The sequence below is a fragment of the Ascidiella aspersa genome, chromosome 2, assembly GCF_963924565.1.
Source record: "Ascidiella aspersa chromosome 2, kaAscAspe10.2, whole genome shotgun sequence".
NCBI lineage: Eukaryota > Metazoa > Chordata > Ascidiacea > Phlebobranchia > Ascidiidae > Ascidiella > Ascidiella aspersa.
In genome coordinates this window covers 30,068,806-30,092,011 of record NC_139448.1, presented here as the reverse complement: position 1 = coordinate 30,092,011, position 23,206 = coordinate 30,068,806, and the positions used below count along the sequence as shown (strand labels likewise).

Genomic DNA, 23,206 nt, shown 5'->3' with positions numbered 1-23,206 from the left:
AATCCGAATTAGATTACAACTAGAAGGAAACGCATAATAAGACCTATAATAAAGCAATAATACTTAAAACAGGAGATTCTGAAAACCATAGTATTAACACCAACGAAAAAAACAAAAATACTCAGAAATATCCATCACAGAGTAAGAATTATACGAAAATATAAAATATAAACCTACTGGAATAAGCTCTAAATGAGTAATTTAAACGCCAATATATTTTTAAGTGCTAATTAGCAGCCTCTAATAATGCCGCTGGTTTAACGGTATAAAACCCTTGCAGCTGTCAATTAACTGTTTTTCTGACGGAAGTTAAGCCTTAACTTATCTTTTAGTACGGTACTTTGTTTTATTTGGTTTAATTTCCTTAGAACACATGTTACGTTTAAATCAAACAAACTTTGGCTTTCTGTATATTATTTAAAAGCGCATATGAAAGAATAGATTGCATGTTTAGTTGTATCTCGTTATTAAACTCAGTGTATACGTGTTTTCAACTAATTTTGAAAATGATCTCTCTTCAGTACAATTAGTTACCAATTATCATACTGTCAGGAAACGTGAAATAACCGTTCACAATACGTCACAATGCCCCAAAAAGAATTATTTTAAGTCGCGTTTAGCAACTCAAGTTGTAAATTGAAAGCAGTGGCGGGATTCAGCCAGTTCGCACCGGTTTTAAAGAACCGTCTCACGAAATTTCATATATCAGCGAACCGGTTAGCATTTTTGGTAACTGGCAAGGGATTTTTGCTTCTGATCTAATGCACCGATTTTTTAGATCCAAGTAGATCTTTTTTTTTTTCAAAATGTGCAAGGGTCAATTTTGCACGTAACAGTCATCTATTGTGACAATTTTTCAATTTTATTTGTGAATTTTTGTCTAAACTGAATTGTTCCGTCATACGTACAACTAGTTATGAGAAGACGGCTGCTGCTTTTCAAGCTGTTAGCAGTGATGGGATTCAGCCGATTCGCACCAAACGCTGGAATCTGGAGTTGCACTCTGTTCTTGCAACATACACGATTCGTCGGCAAATTTGGCTTAGCCATGCTACAGTATAGGTACTGGATTTTTGTCCTAAAGCAAAGCCAAGGGAATATGGTTTCCAGCGTTTGGTCCGAATCGGAATCACGCTTGGTTGCATAGAAAGAAAAATTGTCTGATTCCAGGAAGAAAGGGATTTCCCATTACGCTTCTGCGACTGAAACGCGCGAATCCAGGCTGGAAAGGTTTTTGTTCAAGCAGTACAATCTTATAAATTGAGAAAAAAGACAAAAATAAATATGCGAAACTTTGCTGCTGCGTGGTTTCAAATGTTATTGTCTGGGTTGGTAATTCAAGGTTTTAAATGATTTCCAAATTAGGATTCCCACAAATATTAAGAAGTTAATTACGTAACAAATTCTGCAGCATTTTTTATGGGATTTCAGGAGTTCAGCAGAAAGCTTTTTAGCATGGTTTATTGGTTTAACCAAGGTTTTAGAACTTTTATTTTGCGAACTCTTAATTTCCCTTTTTTAAAGGATCACCACCCTTTACGTTTTAGAGCGATAAACAAAATGATTTTAGCTTTTCTGCACGCATTTGTTGAAGTGCAGTTAATGTAAATGTAGCCCTACTCGTCACCCTAAAACAAGATATAATACGAGAAAAAACAAGATATGTCCCGAAAATAAATGTTCGGCCCATATAACTAGATAGGAGTCGATAGCTAAAGAGAGCTGAAACGATTTGGTCACAGTATTTTAGTTTTTTTGTCCCCCAAGCAAATGCCCCTAGGGGTGCAGACTCATAAAGCTCTTATACGCACCTACATACCACTATGCGTCATGTCTGGAAATTAGAAAGTTCTACGATGTATACTTTTTAGCATGGTTTATTGGTTTAACCAGGGTTTTAATGTAGGCCTACTCGTCACCCTGAAACACTTTTGCACCACCCACATATTTGCCCACTCTGATTTAAACAGTATAGTGCTATCTAACGAACAAGCGTTTTTTTTACATTCTTTCATGAAAATGATTAAAAACATTTCAGTATTTCTAGAAAGACAATTGGGTCACTTTGTGACCCGTGGGACAGTGGTTCGCCATCCCTGGTATAGTTCAGGTAATTGGCTGCCCTCTCAACAAACAACAACTGTAGCTTCATATACAACAATACTTTATTTGCCAAAAAATAAGACGTTTTGTAGCAGAATCGGCTAAAAAGTATGACTCTTGTGATAGATAATTTTTTCAAATGCCCTCAAGTTTGCAAGCCAAAAATTACTTACCTACTATGTTTGTTTCGCCCCCCAAAAATATTTGCTCACTAAAGGCGGGGCCTTGTGAAACGCGGGGCCCGTAGCAGCTGCTGCATCTGCTACGTTAATCCGGACCTGGCCTGTATGCCAAACAACATTCGCTTTAAAAGAGAAACTTGTTGAATAAATTATTAACAAAGGACCCAGTACCTAGTAAAAAGCAGTGACAATAGACCTATGGGTGGAGCACTAAAATATACCTATAAAGCAGAATAAACATTGATAGGCCTACCCTAGCATTAAGACCAACGATATAATAAAGTCAAATACATAGTAATATCCACTTCAGAATTAGATATAAATATTCTGAATATTACCTAAATTCATCGGAATAAGGCGTAAATATAACGCCCAAAACTGTAGGAAGAGGCTATGAAACGATAGGGGGCCGTCGGTCTGGAATCGGCCGTTTTGGTGTTGACTATGTACGCCATATTGTGACCGGCGCCGATGTTTTGGCACTGGGTTGTTTGTCCCTGTTTGGGTTTAGTCTAAGGGAATGAGAGAGGATATAAATTGGGTTAGGGTTAAAATTATTTGGGGAGTTAGTGATGAATTAGAGTGGGGTTTAGGGTTAGATAAAATGTTGTATGGGCCTGATTCTGTGATTCTGGCCATTCAGGTATTTTTCCGACGGATTTAAAATTTATTCCGATTTGGACGTTATTACGACTATACATTGTTGGTCTTATTTTTGTCGTATTTCGAACTGTGTTTTTTATCGACGTTGACTTTGTTCTTATTTCAATCTTATGGATAGAGTCCCTGTGGATGATTGGTTTCTTTAAATCCACGAACCTGCCTAGTATCTTGTTTATTGTTATTATATATAGGTATTGCTTTTTTCGGCAATGCAAATATGATAATGTTGGACCCCACGGTATTGCAGCCCACACAACTGCTAAATTTAAGTTTATGGTGGGCGACTGCCTTTGCTTTGTCTTCATTATTATAGCTTTTAAATTTGTTGAAAAGAGCCAATTGAAGGGTTGCTTTCTGTCTTACGCACACAAACCTTTAGAGTCAGATCCGGGTTGGTCGGAGTCTGACTCGGGACGCGGGAGTCGGACTCGGGTTCATTTTTTTGGCCGAAGCCGGACTCAGGTAAAAAAACCTATCAGCCAAACGTTATTTTTTTGTTGTGCTACGTGATACCTATGTCCTGTGCCAATATTTCGCGATAAAAACACAGAATCCATTTCCAAAAATTCTTAGCATCAGTAGAAAAAACAAATAACAGAAGAGTAAATTCAATTGGACATAGACAATTGACACGAAACAAAAGTGTAACTATCCTTAAACAAGAAAGGATGATGACAACCATTTTCACTTTTTCATTAAGGCTGTATTGACTGTGAGGGAAGCCCAGGGATAACTGCGCAATATAGGAACCTCTAGCTCACCTCCAACGAATCACTTTATTTGACTGAAGTAATCACGAACAGTTTTACAACCGCACAGTGGCAGCGCAGCAAGCTGTAAAAACTAAATTGTTATTAGCGCAACGCAAGACTATGACGTCACAATGCACAATTCTACTCAAAACTTGCAATTGCGTGAATGAACAACTAATTGTAAATTGTGACGACGAGCGCAAACACGTTGGAATTACGTTAACGCAATGTTACCTTTGCGCGTATAGGTCGAGCCTAAGTTTGCCTTTCTTTTTTAGTCCCACAATTAGGACTATGTACAGCATAGTTATTATTATTGTGTTTGTTAACCCTTGGTAAAGTAAGTTGCCTGAAATTTTATTGCACAAAACATTTTCTTTTTCAAGACCGTCGTGTTGATTTTTTTGTTAGGTGCTTCGCGGTCCCAGAAAATCGTCTCGTGGACACCAAAAGGACCGCGGGCTCCAGTTTAAAAACCACCGCTCTAGCTGGTCACTAACGCCACCCGTGTACGCTTTTAAACTGCTGCCTCTCTACTTGCTACAGTGTTGACAATATAGTGGACAACTGTATCATTCTAAGTTTTCTCGATTACCTAATTTTAGAAAAAACGAATTACATAAAGAATTTGAAGTAGAATTGCATTTTATTATTTACAATCAATGTCATTTGAATTGCGAATTATTCTTATACGAATGTGAATGGTACAAATGTGTTAGCTAATTTTTATGCTTTTTAGCACAGCATGCTTTTTGTACTGTAAAAATTACATACTGGTCGTTCCAACCAAAGAGTTTTAATTCAAATTCTTTGTTTTGACAAAGAAAAATACTAACAATGCCGTAATGCCGTTGGATAAAGTAGTATTTTTGGTAAAGTTCGAATTAGATTAGAACCAGAATTAAAGCACACAAGCAATTAACAAATTAGATTAGGATTAGAAGTAGCCGCATTTGCTCTTATTCACTGATCTAGAAAACTAGAATTATCTGGTTGTCCAAATCTGGTTGACAGGATGTGTGTAACGCTGCCTTGTAGAGAAATCCAGTACACTGTCATCATATAGGCGGATCCAGTTTAGGTTTGACCATGACAAATTTTATGTCGTTACAAGTTACGGCTTAATTCAGCTTAAGGAAGTCATAAGAAGCGTGCTGTTCTGGAATGAACTGATGTGAATACACAAAGCGAGAAAAAGTTTACTTGGCAAAAGTTTTATCGTACACTCTCGAACAGAATTGACGCCATAAGAACATCAAACAGTTTTAGCTTTACAGCATTTATTATTACCGTGTCGTGAATTTTTGTACGTTTATACAGGGGTGGGCAACTGTGTTCAATGGAAAAGCCATTTGCAGAAAATATAGTACCAGAGAGCCTCAAAATTATTTCAAAACAAAAACGGTAAATAATGTAAGCTCAGCAAAAATAACAGAATTGTAATATACAATAAACGGTAATAATTAACACAATAATATTACCGTTAATAACAAAATAACACGAACAATATTTATCAATATCAGTTTTTTGTTTTATTTGCTAATCTCTGAAACCTTAGCAATGAAATTGCGTTGACTTGCTGTTAACTAAATCTTCGTATTCTATGTCAGGTGTTACGTCATAAACAAAATGCTGGCCTAAACAAAGAAAAAAAAACGAGAGAAACGTTCATACAAAATACTCTTGGTAGACTTGACATTTTTTTGGAATTCTACGATTCGACTAGAAGAGCCACACAAAACATGCCGTCGTATATATTATAATATTGCGACGCCAAAACCAAGTAACAGCATACACCGTGAAAAATTTAGCACTGTTGATCTAGCCTACTTTTGAAAAAAACCTACGCTGTAGCAACATTACAACCAGATTGCATTTAAAAAAAAAATCATGTAAGCTACGTTTTAACACAAAAAAGCAGTTTAGTCATGGTTAAAATAAAAATCCTAATCTACTGCAGATAGGACTTGAGGTTTTCCACAGTCATGTCCTGAAGTCGTTCCAGTTTCATTGGAATGTAAATAGTGAGCACTTCGGCCTCTAAAAATATAAATCGTCTTCATTTAATCACAAGTTTTAATTAGTTTAAAAGCTCGACTTAATTTAAAAATATAAACTTATTTCATAAATCACGTAACATTACACAAAGTTTGCAAACGAAACGAAAAAAAAATTCTTTCAGAGTCTCGTTACATGCCATAGGATATACCATTAACATATTGACTGTTACATTTATACCGCGTTGTGTTTAGTATCACAATTAACACCACATTTATATATTTAAGTTGACTGGCACAAACAGCTTCATCATTCCACCCTGATAACTCCGTTATTTCCTTCTTATGTTGTAAATATTCATTAATGATAATAATTTTATACTACGTTAGTTCTAGCGATATTTCATCCCGGAACCGTTATAGTTTTTATTTTCGAATTAACACATTTTAGATATAAACAACTTTGAAAAAGAAAGCGGCTTAAAATCGTTATCAATAGTCAAATATTTTAGGAATAACATGTTAGGTAGAAGATCTATGGTAAAAAAGATTGTTTTAATCGTATTATATGTTTTAAACGTATTATATGGGAAAATTTCACCATACCACCTAAATTTTAGGTGTTCGCTATACCTATCTCGTTTGTAAAAGCGCGAATATTTTTAGATTAGTTCGATATAAACTGCGGCCAGTGGTTTCAGTAGATCACATACAAAAAATAAGGGATTTAGTAAGCGGGACTTTCCCAAAGCGCAAGCAGAAAGTTGTATTAATATTTTGGCATATCTCTTAACTATTTCTTAAAAATTTTAGTCAAACTTTTTTAACTTTGATAGTATGACATTAAACTTGAATTTACCAATAAGCAAGTCATAGATTTGATGATCGATATAGGCTACACATAGAGCGTCTCTTATGTTGTCCAATATGCAGTAATTCCAACCCAGCTCAAGTATAGCCTACCTTTTTATGCATATTTTATGTCGTGTTGGAATAAAATAAATAAACTTTTTTGTCCACCCTATTTGGTGCATTTAACATTAACAACTCTAAAATCATAGTGCATTTTTAGAAGCTGTCATTATTGTAATGGCTGAAGTGAATGATTTGAATTAAGGCGTCTCATGAGTAGACGTGTTTTAAGATCTTTTGACAAATTACTTTTAATAATCCTTTCACAAATTACTTTTAATAAGAGTTTTAATTAGAAATAGTTATTTGTAACAATATGGGTAATTTATTCTCGATTTAGAAGTCAAAATGTGCTTGATTTTGGTTTTGTTTTGGGGATTTGCAATGCGAAATATGGTTTGGAATGGAAAGAATTTATCAGTTTTAATAGTTTACACTTTATTTTTAATCCATCGACTTGGGGTAGTGACTTGGAATAGGACTTGACGTATTATATATTAAACAGTGCTTGGGACTTAAGTTACTTTACAAATGTCACTCAAATTATTTTTCAAATTACTTAACTTAAAGTATTTTTGAACTCACTTGTTTGCAATCTACAAACCGCCCAATGGAAAAGTCTAGAAGCGAATAAAACTTTAACATAAACTAGATAGGAGTCGAAAGCTAAAAAGAGCTAAAACGATGACGTCACAATATTTTAGTTTTTTTGACCCGAATTAAAGGCACCTAGGGGTGCAGCCTCATAAACCTCTTACGCGCACCTACATACCACTCTATGTCATGTCTAAAAAATTGAAAGGTTTGCGATCTACACTTTTTCTTTAAAGCTTCAGACAAAAGTCGTTCTAATTCTAAAACATACCAAGCAAACCAAAAAAGAATACGAGGAAAACAAGATATGTCCGAAAATAAATTTTCGGCCCATGTAATAACAGATGCCATGTTTTTGTTTGTTTCGAATTACAGTACAGTACTGACCTACAACATTATGCACATCCTCTGTCCTTTCATTCCTGTCATTGGTGATCTGTGGTGGCCTTGATCTATTAGTGAATACACTAGATTACAAAAGAGTTTTACAACAATCGTCTTCAAGCGAAAAAGATTTATACAAACTCACACAAGCGACCACGATTATTTGATCACAGTTGTTCTTTATAGTTAAGCTGACATAAAACATGAACAAGGGTGTGATGAAAAGTTGTTACCTTTTCGATTTCACTAAAGCCTAGTATAACAGCCATGTGGGATGAGACTTTTTCAAAAAAGCCTCTGATGTAAAACCGTGATTCTTCGTTAATAAGGTGTGCATTAGTGTAATATATTTATTTTGAATTAAGATAATACTTTTCAAGGTATATTCAAGCTACCTTGCAGTCAAAAAAATAGAAGCCCTTACAGGCGTTACTTTTACTCAATAGGCTATTGTCTGTTTTACCACGGAAACTAACCTGATGATTCGAATAACCATTCCCTGAAAAACAAAAAGCAAGTTTGTTAGAAAAGTGAACACGTCCTGTTGTAGAAATAACCAAACCTTGAAATATTTTTGAAATACAATCCTCGTTTATGAGACAAAGCTTTTGAAACTTATTATGTAGCAACAATGTTGCGTGGCATTTGGATATTATTTTTTTAAATTTGTGTTATGCATATCACTTTGTTCGAATTTAGTTTTGGTAATGACTAGGGCGATTATTTTTTTACTTGTCAAAAAAAGTAAAAATTTTGTGAAAATTTACATGTTAGGTCAAAATTTTCAAGTCAAAATCGAATTAAAATGCACATAAATTGTTTACAAAATTAAAAACAAAGCTATAGTCAGCTTTTTGACATTGGTCGTTCAGTTTTTTTTTAATTTATCGTTCAATTTTATCAAAAAAAAATAGTTTTTAATTATATCTAGTCTTTTTAACCGTATTATATCTTCAGTAGAGTAATATAAAGTACAAAAAACGTGTGAATAACGACGCCTAGGTTATTTAAATCAATATTTCTAACAGGTTAAAAAATCACCTGAGAGCGAAAAACATTTTGGGATTTATTGCAAACGAACGAATTTTTTTACCAAGTTTTACCATGTTCGAATTTAACTCTGTTTGTCAAATAGTTAAAACATGTTTGACGAATAAATGTCAAAACGAACCGAACCAGAATCAGAAAAAAACAAACAGTGACTTTTTGCCTAAAATCAACCACATAATTAGTTAATTAGTATTATAACAAATTTACGGAAGAACTAAACCCGATTTTTGAAAAAGTGTTTGCCCGAACCGAATTGGTCAAGCGATTCGATTCTTTGGATTGGTCATTATGCGAAAATTTGCACCCAAAATCACATGTTTACCAAAATGAACAACAGCCTACTTGTATAACATCTGAAAACTTACCCAAATTAACTCCCCTCCCTGAACAGGAGGTTCGGAAATATCACGCAAAAGTAGTTGGGCAACGGTCTCCTGAAAAGTATATAGGTGGTAAAAAAATATTTTTTGTAGATTACATGGTGTTGGGACCAAAGCTAAAATATTTTGTGAAGTACTAACAAAAGCTTATAGTACAGTGGTTCTCTAGGGGCCATGGTTAAGAAACTCTGGTAAAGGCAACACATCTGTTATCAACTTAATGGCACTGAACGCTTTTATTAGGACTTTCCGCAATATTTCTAAAAAGGTGATTTAAAAAGAATTATATATTTCAACTGTGTAAAAAATAAATTCTTACTTTATCTGCAGAACTCAAGCTTTCGAAGAACTCTGATACTTCTATTGACCTTGTCATTTTTCTTTAGTTTCTGTTAATAACTTTAACCGTAAACATTCTGCACAGATAGATTACCGTGTTTTATTGTAGTTTTTTGAGAAACATATTAAATGAACAAAGAATTTAATTTTATCTTACATATTTAAAAGTAAAAAGCGATTCTAAACATTGCTTCCATATTTTGTTTTTATATGCAACCTGTTTTATTTCACTATTAGGTCATTCCTTGATATTTTAATCCAGTACCGATAACCGATATTTTAGAGAAAAAGTATCACGATCCGATCCGATGCTAATGACGTCATAAACCATCAAAATGGATTAAATTAAAACGTTCAAACGTTTTTTTGCCTAGGTTATTAGGTTAAAATTTGTTTTGGTGTTAAGAATGTGAATAAGCAACAGTCGAGGTAAAAAATTGCTGCACTGGAATGAAAATCATAACTTAAGGATCTACATTAATTTGGTAGATGAGATCAACACTGATTCCACCCTATTATTGGACGATCGCCGATACTCAGTGTTGTAAACAAGTCAATTTAAAACGAATTAAGTCCCAGTCAAGTCATTTGATAAAAGATTTAAGTCCAAGTCAAGTATTTTGCAAAAACAACAAGTCAAGTCATCGGCTGCCCAACAGAGAGTAAGTCAATTTCAAGTCATGTCATTGACATAAAAGTAAACTGTTTTACTATTAAAAATACGAAACTCGTCCAAATATAAGCAACAGTTTAACTAAAATATAGCACAAGCCCAATACACAGCAATAAAAGTGTTTAAGGGGCAAAACTTGACATAAATTTTAATGAAAACACTTCATTTAATCCCAAGTTATTTGACAAAATGACTCAAGTCCAAGTTAAGTCATTTGTCCAAAAGATTAAAGTCCAGTCGAGTCATTTTGGTCAAACAACTTAAGTCAAGTCACTTGAAAACAGTGACTTAAGTGCATTTAGGGCATGCCAATCACTTAAGTCTTTACAACACTTCCGATGCTACCAATTGGTAACGGTTATCGGCTCCGATCCCATAAAATCAGGCATTTTTTACCAATCCTAGTGAGAAAAACAAAAGTCGGTTTGAGGTAAAATAAAGCCAAATTGGCAAAAGGGGATTGATGATATATCGACTCATACGCTGTGGCTTTAAATATTTTCTATTTTGACCTTTTATCGTAAAAATCTGATTTCTTCCAAAAGAGACGTTCCTTGATTTTTTACATATTTTATACTGTACTATATATATAAAATATGTAAAAAATCAAGGAATGTTTCTTTTAGAAGAAATCAGATTTTTACGATATATATATATATATATTTAATGGCACATGTTTAAAGTTTCGCAGCACTAATACCTGTATCGGACTTGGGTGTGATGGGCTGGAGTTTAAGCTAACTAAAAGATATAGTTTCACCAATTAATAAAAGTTTTAAGTAGCGCTGTTCGATACTTGATATTTATTCTGCTACAGATACCAAATGACGTAATTACTATGCTCAAACAAGCAAACTTAATGAATTAGTAATGTTAAGATTTTTTTTAGGATTGTTAAGATTTTTTTTTTCAGGTCGCTGGGCCACAATTTACTCTTCGTTAGGAAGTTTAGTAGCCTAAGTTAGGCCTATAGTTATGTACGGTTCTGTAAGGTAGCTTGATAATGAATTGTGCAGTGTTGTAATGACTTAATTCAATAACTTGTATAACTTGACTAAAGTGCACTCAAGTCTCTGTTTTCAAATGCCTTGACTTGACTTAAGTATTTTGGGCAAATGACTTGACTTAAATCATTTAGACAAATGACTTGGGTTAAAATAAATTGTTTTAATTAAGCATTTATTTATAAAATTGCGTTATTTATCCTAATCTTTGCACATAAAACAATTTGCTTGCTATATATGTTGCTTTTATGTTATTTTTTTACTTGGGTTATTGCTCATAATTGGAGAAGTTTTCCAGTTTTCATAATTTATAGTTCTATTTTTGTGACAAGGGCTTGACTTGAAGTTGGCTTGCTCTAATAATGACTTGACTGGGACTTGACTGGGACAACCGATGACTTGGACTTGTTTAGAAAGAATTGACTTGGACTTAACTTATTTTAATAAATGAGCAGACTGGAACTTAAGTCATTTCAAAATGACTTGTTTACAACATTGGTTTTCTAAAACTAGAAAAACATTTATTGCCCCTAAATATTTCTGATGTTTCTCTATATATTAATAAATGTCCAAAGCCGCCTCTAAATATGAAGATCCTACTACTGACCAGCAGATGTTTTACACTTTTAAAGCTGCCGTCCTAGAGCACATATTAAAAATTTATATGTCAGAAATAACGCCTCAGTATTCATAGCCGTAAGTTTTAAATTGTTTTTTATGGTTAGCCAAAATCATTTTTTCAGACATCCGCAAATTAAGTTTTGTAACCAAGTTCTGTGATCATTTCAGCAAACAACAAACACGTAGCATTTAACAAGCAAACAAGCAGACTTCTACAAAAAAGAACCACATTTATCAAATATTATTCAAAAACATCCCGGTCGGAACGACTTTTTTTGTCGCACGACCGGTAAGCCGTATGACGAAGTCGAAAATCATCCCTGACATTTGAAGTCACGTGACATTAATAAAACCATTAGGTGTCCATTTTTTGTGGAAAAAATTTCTGTGCTCATTTCTGTTTTATTATTTAGGTCAAGTAATTTTCGAAAGTCCATGTCAAGTATTTTTTTTTCAAAAGACTTAAGTCGTCAATTAAAATATTTTAACTCAATGACTTAAATCCAACCCCAGTATACTTAAGTCAAGGTAATTAAGTAAAAAGCAATAACTTAAGTAAACAATGTGCATTGAAAAATATTTAACGTGTTTTACTTTGGTAGCAAATACATAAATTTGGGTTACCTGTATTTCAAGAAGCCTATTATAACCGAAGAAGGAAAAACAAAAATCGAAAAGTAAGAATATATCAAACGTGGTAATCGGAAATGCGAAAGTTTAAAAATTTTTTTAAAATCATAGAGTGCAGAAATTCTCCTTATATGCGTACATATTAAGTTTTACTTTTTAACGCACATTTTTAAAAGTTTTACGAATTGGTGGCTTTCTGAGAAATGTACAGCATTATAAGACATGTTTAATGCTTACCTTCTTGTTAGCCATATTGAGATGATGTCTTGAGGGCAAGTACATGATTATATTCCAGCCAATAGACTGACCTGTGCTGTGCATATTCCATAATTCCACATATCAGAGGGTGCAAGAAGTTTTTTTTGAAGTATGTATTGTTTTATACCAGATTTTGCTGTATTATTTTTCATATCCACTACCCTAAAAAGCAAAATAATTTACCAGTTGAAAGCCCAGCGTCTGTTAAATGACAATCCAAACGACTAACAATGCCCAATGAATAACATTCTACTGAAAGCTCAAAAGGCATCGTAATACAATTCATCGTTTGTTGCTAAGGCCATGGATACATAACAAACCGAACACAATAATGGTAAAAAATGGTATCGAGTTTGACGCGCAGCAATCAAAGAAATCACGCGCGTTTTATTGTCCTCGTTCTATATCACGGGTGGGCAACATTTTTCTAGTCGCTCTCACGTATATTATAACACCAGCAACGACTATCAATCTGAGATGCAACGCAAAAAATGCTTTTCAGTTTTTTTTTTAAGCAAAGAACTCAGAAATAAAATCTTTGGCATTAAATTAACCAAAAATATACCCATTTTAATTAATTATTTTTGGGTGAGGGCTTCCACCTCCGGGCAACCGTCTACCAAACCTTCGAGGAAGAGAGGCACGGAATCCATTGAGGGAGGGGAGGCGCCAGCGGGGGATGGATTGGGTATGAATGGCCTCTTAGTTGAAATAGCCAATTAAATATGAGGAATGGTCTAGTGTCCAGTTCGTAAAATTGGTCGCTTGATTTTCGTTTGTGGGCCGTAGGGGACGTAGGTCGCCCACTCCTGCTATCGTACCATCAACGTTATTTACGGTACCATATCTTGAAGACAACTTTTGTGCGAATCATTAGAATGGCATGTGAGGATAACGTTTCCATATATTATAGTAACACTTTTATTGCTGTTTGCTTTCTAAATACTCAAAATTTAATATTAAACCGCAACTCTTACTCGAATAAAGCTTTATATTATCCGCTAATCTGGCGTATAGCTAAAAGTGCTTTGGTAGCAGTACCACCCTGACCCAATAAAGCATAACTTGTTATAGTAGCACTTAGCTATAGTAGCACAAATCACCCTGACCCAATAAAGAATGTAGCCAGTGATATAGTTAGTTTGCCTTCAGATTATTTCAAGCGCACACAGGCGTTACGCCACAATCAATGGGCTTTTATTTATTTTTTAGTCACAAGCCCTTTATGTATATATGGATCGTTGCGAGTGTCAGTCCAAGCGTATCACAGCTAGTAAATCACACTTGTTTTTGATTTCCATCTAAAACTATACAACTGAAATGTCAAGTAACTGATTGTAAAAAAGCATTTCAAATGGTTAATTTTATGTATATGTTTTATCTGAAAAACGCATTTTTAGAGATTTTGTGCTGAATGACAAAAATAGCAGCAATTTTTTATAAGAGGTTTTACAAACGATTTTACCTCGGTACTATCTAAATCAGGGGCGGGCAACATACGGCCCGCGACGGGATTTTGAGGGCCCGCATACAGTTTCCGATCTTACATGATAATGTGGCCCGCGGCCACATTTTGCCACAATCCCCCACTATTTGCTTACTACGTCAATTTGTAGTGATTGTTAGGTATTCTTTAGTTCTTTGTTTTCTTTGTGTTTTTAAATTCTTTGTTTTGGATTAAAAGTTTTATCAGTTTACAATAAGAATTTGGCTATGAAACGTAAAGCTGACAAGGAGTGTCGCAATATCAAAGAATTCTGAATGCAGGGGCGTAGCGTGGGGGAGAAGTCTAGGTGTCTTCACACTCCCTTATATATCGGTAAACTATGTTTCATAGGAAACATTGCACCTGGCATACGAAACACGGCGTTGCACATATCGTTGGACAAGTTACTTTATCGTACCGATAATAAGGTAAACTTATTATCTGACGCCAACAACCAAGTAGACGCACCATTACAACATGCTTGCAAAAAGCTTTGCGAGAAATATCCTGACCTTTTCAAGGAAGATTTGGCGTGTTTGAAGGATTTCGAACTAGAAGTGAAATTCAATAACGACGTAAAGCCCATTTTCCGCAAGCCAAGACCTGTTCAGTTGGCTCTACAGAATGATGTCAATCACGCATACGATGCTGGCATCGCAAAAGGTATTTGGACTCCGGCGAAATTTAACGAGTGGGGAACGCCAGTAGTTCCTATACGAAAGTCACCGCTTCCCGGACAAACTTTGTGGAGACTATTCTGTAACAGTTAAACCCGCAGCTATCTACACACCGCCATCCACTTCCTCTTCCTGAAGACTTGATGCGCAAGTTAAGTGGTGGTTTCGGCTTTACAAAGATTGATTTTGCTGATGCCTACAACCAAATCCGGTAGGGACCTGAAAGCCGAAAGCGACTAGCTATTAGTAAACACCGAGGGGTGCTATTGCAAAATGTTTTACCTTTCGGTATAACATCTGCTCCTGGGTATTTTCAATCCATCATGGACGAGATTACAAGTGATCTACAAGATGTTACAGTTTATGTTCCATTTGCTCTACAGAATGATGTCAATCACGCATACGATGCTGGCATCGCAAAAGGTATTTGTGGACTCCGGCGAAATTTAACGAGTGGGGAACGCCAGTAGTTCCTATACGAAAGTCACCGCTTCCCGGACAAACTTTGCGGAGACTATTCTGTAACAGTTAAACCCGCAGCTATCTACACACCGCCATCCACTTCCTCTTCCTGAAGACTTGATGCACAAGTTAAGTGGTGGTTACGGCTTTACAAAGATTGATTTTGCTGATGCCTACAACCAAATCCGGTTGAGACCTGAAAGCCGAAAGCGACTAGCTATTAGTAAACACCGAGGGGTGCTATTGCAAAATGTTTTACCTTTCGGTATAACATCTGCTCCTGGGTATTTTCAATCCATCATGGACGAGATTACAAGTGATCTACAAGGTGTTACAGTTTATCTCGATGATCTTTTAGTTAGCGGATCAACGGCTGAAGAGCATGTTTACAATCTTTGCCAACTTCTTCAACGGCTTAACGTCAAAGGTCTACGCTGTCGTTTGGAAAAATGTAAATTCGCGCTAGCACAAGTGGAATACTTGGGACACATTTTGTCAAAAGATGGTATTTCCAAAGGATCAACGGTGGATGCCGTTATTAAAATGTCATCACCAAAAGATGTGTCAAGCTTACGTTCTTTCCTTGGTTCGGTCCAAGAATACAGCAAGTTTCTGCCTTCACAATTTTCAAGCGTGGCAGAGCCACTGTATCGACTTACCCGGTCAAACATGGCATGGGAATGGGGTCATGAGGAGCAAGCTGCATTTTGCAGATTAAAAGAATTGCTGACAGCTGATACAGTTCTGACACATTTTGACCCAATGTTACCTATTGGGATTTCCTGCGATGCATCAAACGTTGGAATTGGAGCAGTTTTGTTTCACCGCTATCAAGATGGAAGCGAGAGACCAATTGCCAACGTATCCAAATCACTAACTAAAAGCCAGCGCAACTACAGCCAAATTCAAAAGGAGGCTCTTGCTAGCATCTTTGCGCTGAAGAAATTCTACCAATATATATATGGTAGGAATTTTTTTCTACTGACAGACCACAAGCCACTACTGGCATTGTTCTGTCCTACTAAAGCTACGCCTGCTCTAGCTGCAAATCGCTTAGCACGGTGGGCACTTTTTCTTGGCCAATTTCAATACGATATTGAATATCGAAAGACATCGCAACATCAAAACGCCGATGCACTTAGTCGTTTACCAGTTGGTGGGGATGCTGACTTCGACAGAGAGGAAAGTGCACATGACACCGACACGGTTTGTGCAATCACCAGTCTTAGTTTACAAGTGCAACCCACCGATTCGGCGTTACTCCGAAAGAAAAGTGGAAAAGATCCAACCTTATCCAAAGTCATGCGTTTTACGAGAGAAGGTTGGCCATCTACTATTGAATACAACGATCCAGTTGCAAAGTTTCGCAAGGTTGTGGATTCGTTGAGTACCAGTTATGGGTGTCTACTGTATGGTTCACGGTTAGTTATACCGGAATCACTTCGTTCTGCAGTTCTACAGATCCTTCATCAAGGACATTTTGGGATTCAACGAATGAAGCAACTAGCAAGAACTGCAGTCTATTGGCCAAATATGGATGACGACATTACTGTTCTTTGCCACAAGTGCCAAACTTGTGCTGAACATCAAAACGCTCCACCAAAGGCACCTGTACATCCATGGATGATGCCTGCCCATTTCGGTTACCCCCATTCTATTGTTTCCGACAATGCGCAAGCTTCTATGTCCGCCGAGTTCCAATACTTCTGCAAACAAAGGGGCATAGTTCATCTGACCGGAGCTCCATACTTTCCTGCTACAAATGGTGCGGCAGAACGATTGGTGCAAACTTTTAAAAAGGCACTTAAGAAGTCTTCTAAACCTCCCAAAGAGGCATTGCAAGAGTTTCTACTGCAATACAGGCGTATTCCGAACGCCAGTGGATTTTCACCAAGTGAACTACTTAACGGCAGACAGATTCGGGCAAAAATAGATACTCTGTTGCCTTCGCCAGCACACCTGATACAACGTAAACAAACACAGGGAACACGTAAACCCGTGAAGTTCACTTCTTTTAACATTGGAGACCCATGTTACGCTTTGTATCTTGGTCCAAGACGTACCGAGGATGCTCGCTGGGTTCCTGCCACCATTTTAAACGATGTGGCAGCCGTACTTTTCATGTTAAGGTTCTTCCACGTGGTCAAATTCGGAGACGTCATATCGACCAGCTACGCGCTCGATACGCGTCCGTTGAGGATTTGGAACCGGGAGCGGAAGCAAGTATTCCGCAGGGCCTCACTGCTAGTGCAGATTCAGACATGTCACTGAATCACAGCTCTCCTTCATTCGGTCCCGACAATCCTCGACGAACGAAGAGATCGCGTAAACTTCCCGAGCGATTTCACTTCTGATGAGGGGTTTTCGATCTTCGAAGGGGAGATGTTGTGGTCACGATTCGTTTACTGTCCTTAAGGCAGAAATCGCGTACGCGTATTTTTACAGTCGCGTGTTTCGTTAATTGTACCGCATTTCTTTACTGTTTTGCCTGTGGTGATTATCACTGTGTGCTATGTAAATTGCCAATTATCCAAGCTATATAAGCTTGTGCCTTTTTATTCTTACGCCTTTTCAATTCTACTCTTCGAGCGAACAATACAAGAATACAACATATAGGCTACACCGCTACACTAATGCAGTTGAACTCGAACGGGAAGCATTGATAACAAAACAATCTTCATTCCTAAAGTTTCACTTGTCTCACGTTGCTATGATAAGAATTGTTTTGCAACAATTATACTTGTCTGGTACGTTCAAGGTGTAACAGACTTTTGCCACGCTAGAACTGCAATTAATAATTCTCAATCAATTGAGTTCAACTCATCAGAATGTACAGTAAACGACAAATAATATTGTAATATTTTTATACGTTTTGGCATAGCCTTTTCAGACTAAACAAATTGCATGATATTCGTTTCGACAAAAGGTGTTATTTAAATGTGTTGTTTCGGCCGAGAGATTAAAAATACTGTTGGACAACCGGACTGGGAGTCGGTAAAAATAACCCGAATCCCGAGTCCGACTAAATGTGCGAATAGGTCGAATCCCGAAGCCGGATGCGACTTTACAGCTTGTATTTCACCTATTTCCCAGTCGGAAAATTATCCATGTGCCATGCATGTTTTATCCCCTCGCCTTGCAAGGACCAACTACATATGTTCAGTGATAAATCGGTTATGTAAGCACGGAAATTTAACACCGGCAGGTGCATGGCCCAGTCATGGCCATAAGGTATCAATATGGTTGGGCATCCTGTCAAATTACGACTATAAATCTGCAAAACATCATGGGTAAATTTACATTGAGCATTTCAATGTATTCATGCACGTTAAAAATATGGAAAGAAACAAAAAGAAACACAGAAATAGAAACTGTACAAGGCAATAACAAACTGCAGTTTAAAAAGACATCAATAATTGTCTGAAGGTTCCTTTTGTATGATTTATTCACTGTCAGAAATATAGATTCTGAAAATGAGTCACAGTCAACACCGGTTCAGATATATCGGACTTGTGATTCGCAGGGGGTGGTCATCACATCACAGGTTCTGTGTTTTCTTTATTAGCAATGGTATTGGCTTGTCTTCTTGCACCTCTGCCACCATCCCAGTCTATTGCACCTTAGAGTCGATAACAGATGCAGTTTGGTCTTTGTGACCTATGAACAGGAGAACGCCTAAAAAGAAAAAAAAATAACTAATAAGTAGGGCGATTATTATGTTTTGAAAAGTCAAAAGTATTTGGTTAAAATCAGTCAAAAATAGTTTATAAAATTAAAAAAAAAAATATTGGCAAAACATTAGAACCCAGCATATGAAATAATAAATAAAAATCACATGCACTTTATATAGTATGATATTTAACTAACTAACCTGCAAATTTTGATAATTAGCCGCCCTAATTAGGAAAATCTTTAACATCTATAAGCTTTAAATCCCAGAGGCCTTGTTGGTGATGGTATTTATTGGCTCTTTTCGTCGATATCTTTAATGCTTTTAAGATTTCCAGGTATTTAGTCAGGATTTTCTGCTCACTTGATATAAATATTTACATGTGCCTTTAGATTGCTTAAAAAATCTGGGATGTGCACCTGCCCCTGAAATAAACTTGTCAACAGATGTAAAATGGAGCTTGTTTCCTACTTTGTTTAGATACAAATTGAGTTCTTGCTAAAAGTTATTTTATTGAATGAATTTATTTTTTTATTCTGATATAAAATTTGAAATATAATTACAAATATAGCTTATTCCTACACAATCCTAAACATATATTTGATAGCTAGCCTGATCTTTAGGGCTCAAGGCAAAAAAAGAAAACAACCACTAACAAAAAAGTCTAACGCTCAGCTCCAGCTGCCCTACAGCTTTCAACTGATTTGTAATTTCAATTGTCTTAATAATAAAGTTCAAGCTCGATTGTGATGTCATCCGCATATAGGACAATCGGACGTCTGGAGTTAATGTAATAAATTTTATCAATTAACATCTTTATTTTCAGCATATCTAAATATACCTTCTTAACTTTGCTAAATATGTTGCCTAAACAAGAAAAATATAAAGATTATAACAGCTAACTTATACCCATATGCTACCTTTACAATTTCCAGTTGGCCGTCATGTCAGTCCCTTCATTTTTTTTAAGGCTTTCAAATTTCAAGAATTTAAAGCTAACGCATTAAAGTGCTTTTATGAGAAATATATCCTTACTCGAGTCCCGAGTCCGACTTCGCAGCCCTGTTGGACAGTTCAGCATTTTTGATAAAATCCGAATTAGATTACAACGAGAAGGAAACGCATAATAAGACCTATAATAAAGCAATAATACTTAAAACAGGAGATTCTGAAAACCATAGTATTAACACCAACGAAAAAATCAAAAATACTCAGAAATATCCATCACAGAGTAAGAATTATGCGAAAATATAAAATATAAACCCACTGGAATAAGCTCTAAATGAGTAATTTAAACGCCAATATATTTTTAAGTGCTAATTAGCAGCCTCTAATAATGCCGCTGGTTTAACGGTATAAAACCCTTGCAGCTGTCAATTAACGGTTTTTCTGACGGAAGTTAAGCCTTAACTTATCTTTTAGTAGGGTACTTGGTTTTATTTGGTTTAATTTACTTAGAACACATGTTATGTTTAAATCAAACAAACTTTGGCTTTCTGTATATTATTTAAAAGCGCATATGAAAGAATAGATTGCATGTTTAGCTGTATCTCGTTATTAAACTCAGTGTATACGTGTTTTGAACTAATTTTGAAAATGATCTCTCTTCAGTACAATTAGTTACCAATTATCATACTGTCAGGAAACGTGAAATAACCGTTCATAATACGTCACAATGCCCCAAAAAGAATTATTTTAAGTCGCGTTCAGCAACTCAAGTTGTAAATTGAAAGCAGTGGCGGGATTCAGCCAGTTCGCACCGGTTTTAAAGAACCGTCTCACGAAATTTCATATATCAGCGAACCGGTTAGCATTACTGGTAACTGGCAAGGGATTTTTGCATCTGATCTAATGCACCGATTTTTTAGATCCAAGTAGATCTTTTTTTTTTCAAAATGTGCAAGGGTCAATTTTGCACGTAACAGTCATCTATTGTGACAATTTTTCAATTTTATTTGTGAATTTTTGTCTAAACTGAATTGTTCCGTCATACGTACAACTATAGTTATGAGAAGACGGCTGCTGCTTTTCAAGCTGTTAGCAGTGATGGGATTCCACCGATTCGCACCAAACGCTGAAATCTGGAGTTGCACTCTGTTCTTGCAACACACCCGATTTGTCGGCAAATTTGGCTTAGCCATGCTGCAGTATAGGTACTGGATTTTTGTCCTAAAGCAAAGCCAAGGGAATATGGTTTCCAGCGTTTGGTCCGAATCGGAATCACGCTTGGTTGCATAGAAAGAACAATTATCTGATTCCAGGAAGAAAGGGATTTCCCATTACGCTTCTGCGACTGAAACGCGCGAATCCAGGCTGGAAAGGTTTTTGTTCAAGCAGTACAATCTTATAAATTGAGAAAAAAGACAAAAATAAATATGCGAAACTTTTGCTGCTGCGTGGTTTTAAATGTTATTGTCTGGGTTGGTAATTCAAGGTTTTAAATGATTTCCAAATTAGGATTCCCACAAATATTAAGAAGTTAAATACGTAACAAATTCTGCAGCATTTTTTATGGGATTACAGGAGTTCAGCAGAAAGCTTTTTAGCATGGTTTATTGGTTTAACCAAGGTTTTAGAACTTTTATTTTGCGAACTCTTAATTTCCCTTTTCTAAAGGATCACCACCCTTTACGTTTTAGAGCGATAAACAAAATGATTTTAGCTTTTCTGCACGCATTTGTTGAAGTGCAGTTAATGTAAATGTAGCCCTACTCGTCACCCTAAAACAAGATATAATACGAGAAAAAACAAGATATGTCCCGAAAATGATTTTTTTGCGGCCCATATAACTAGATAGGAGTCGATAGCTAAAGAGAGCTGAAACGATTTGGTCACAGTATTTTAGGTTTTTTGTCCCCCAAGCAAATGCCCCTAGGGGTGCAGACTCATAAAGCTCTTATACGCACCTACGTACCACAATGCGTCATGTCTGGAAATTAGAAAGTTCTACGATGTATACTTTTTAGCATGGTTTATTGGTTTAACCAGGGTTTTAATGTAGCCTACTCGTCACCCTGAAACACTTTTGTACGACCCACAGATTTGCCCACTCTGATTTAAACAGTATAGTGCTATCTAACGAAGAAGTGTTTTTTTACATTTATCCTTTCATGAAAATGATTAAAAACATTTCAGTATTTCTAAAAAGACAATTGGGTCACTTTGTGACCCGCGGGACAGTGGTTCGCCATCCCTGGTTTAGTTCAGGTAATTGGCTGCCCTCTCAACAAACAACAACTGTAGCTTCATATACAACAATACTTTATTTGCCAAAAAATAAGACGTTTTGCAGCAGAATCGGCTAAAAAGTATGACTCTTGTGACCAAAAATTTCTTACCTACTATGTTTGTTTCGTCCCCAAAAAATATTTGCTCACTAAAGGCGGGGCCTTGTGAAACGCGGGGCCCGTAGCAGCTGCTGCATCTGCTACGTTAATCCGGCCCTGGCCTTTATGCCAAACAACATTCGTTTTAAAAGAGAAACTTGTTGAACAAATGATTAACAAAGGACCCAGTACCTAGTAAAAAGCAGTGACAATAGACCTATGGGTGGAGCACTAAAATACACCTATAAAGCAGAATAAACATTGATAGGCCTACCCTAGCATTAAGACCAACGATATAATAAAGTGAAATACATAGTAATATCCACTTCAGAATTAGATATGAATAATCTGAATATTACCTAAATTCATCGGAATAAGGCGTAAATGGCCAAAATAACGCCTAGAACTGTAGGAAGAGGCTATGAAACGATAGGGGGCCGTCGGTCTGGAATCGGCTGTTTTGGTGTCGACTATGTACGCCATATTGTGACCGGCGCCAATGTTTTGGCACTGGGTTGTTTGCCCCTGTTTGGGTTTAGTGTAAGGGAATGAGGATATAAATTGGGTTAGGGTTAAAATTATTTGGGGAGTTAGAGATGAATTAGAGTGGGGTTTAGGGTTAGATAAAATGTTGTATGGATCTGATTCTGGTCATTCGGGTATTTTTCCGACGGATTTAAAATTTATTTCGATTTTTTTCGTTATTACGACTATACATTGTTGGTCTTATTTTTGTCTTATTTCGAACTGTGTTTTTTTTTCGACGCTGACGTTGTTCTTATTTGAATCTTATGGATAGAGTCCCTGTGGGATGATTAGTTTCTTTAAATCCACGAACCTGCCTAGTGCCTTGTTTATTGTCATTATATATAGGTATTGCTTTTTTCGGCAATGCAAATATGATAATGTTGGACCCCACGGTATTGCAGCCAACAGAACTGATAAATTTAAGTTGATGGTGGGCGACTCCCTTTGCTTGGTCTCTATTATTATAGCTTTCAAATTTGTTGAAAAGAGCCAATTGAAGGGTTGCTTTCTGTCTT

The 23,206-nt window shown here is 36.2% G+C and overlaps 1 protein-coding gene across 1 annotated transcript; it reads right to left on the bottom strand.

The window, feature by feature from the left end:
* Positions 1 to 5,016: 5,016 nt before the first annotated feature.
* LOC146164789 (uncharacterized) lies at positions 5,017 to 12,693 on the bottom strand. Its single transcript, XM_083382757.1, has 6 exons — positions 12,522 to 12,693; positions 9,337 to 9,406; positions 9,003 to 9,071; positions 8,064 to 8,086; positions 7,591 to 7,655; positions 5,017 to 5,740 (listed from the first exon to the last, which is right to left on the bottom strand). Exons 2-6 carry the CDS (start codon positions 9,391 to 9,393, stop codon positions 5,652 to 5,654), a joined length of 303 nt encoding a protein of 100 aa, XP_083238883.1. The 5' UTR covers positions 9,394 to 9,406; positions 12,522 to 12,693; the 3' UTR covers positions 5,017 to 5,651.
* Positions 12,694 to 23,206: the final 10,513 nt, after the last annotated feature.

Bases quoted from the DNA above. Each gene is read 5' to 3' on its own strand.
- LOC146164789 (XM_083382757.1), bottom strand. From the start codon at position 9,393: ATGACAAGGTCAATAGAAGTATCAGAGTTCTTCGAAAGCTTGAGTTCT. The intron at 9,072-9,336 runs GTAAGAATTTAT...TATACTTTTCAG, and splicing joins GCTTGAGTTCTGCAGATAAA to GAGACCGTTGCCCAACTACT. The intron at 8,087-9,002 runs GTAAGTTTTCAG...TTTGTTTTTCAG, and splicing joins AGGGAGGGGAGTTAATTTGG to GGAATGGTTATTCGAATCAT.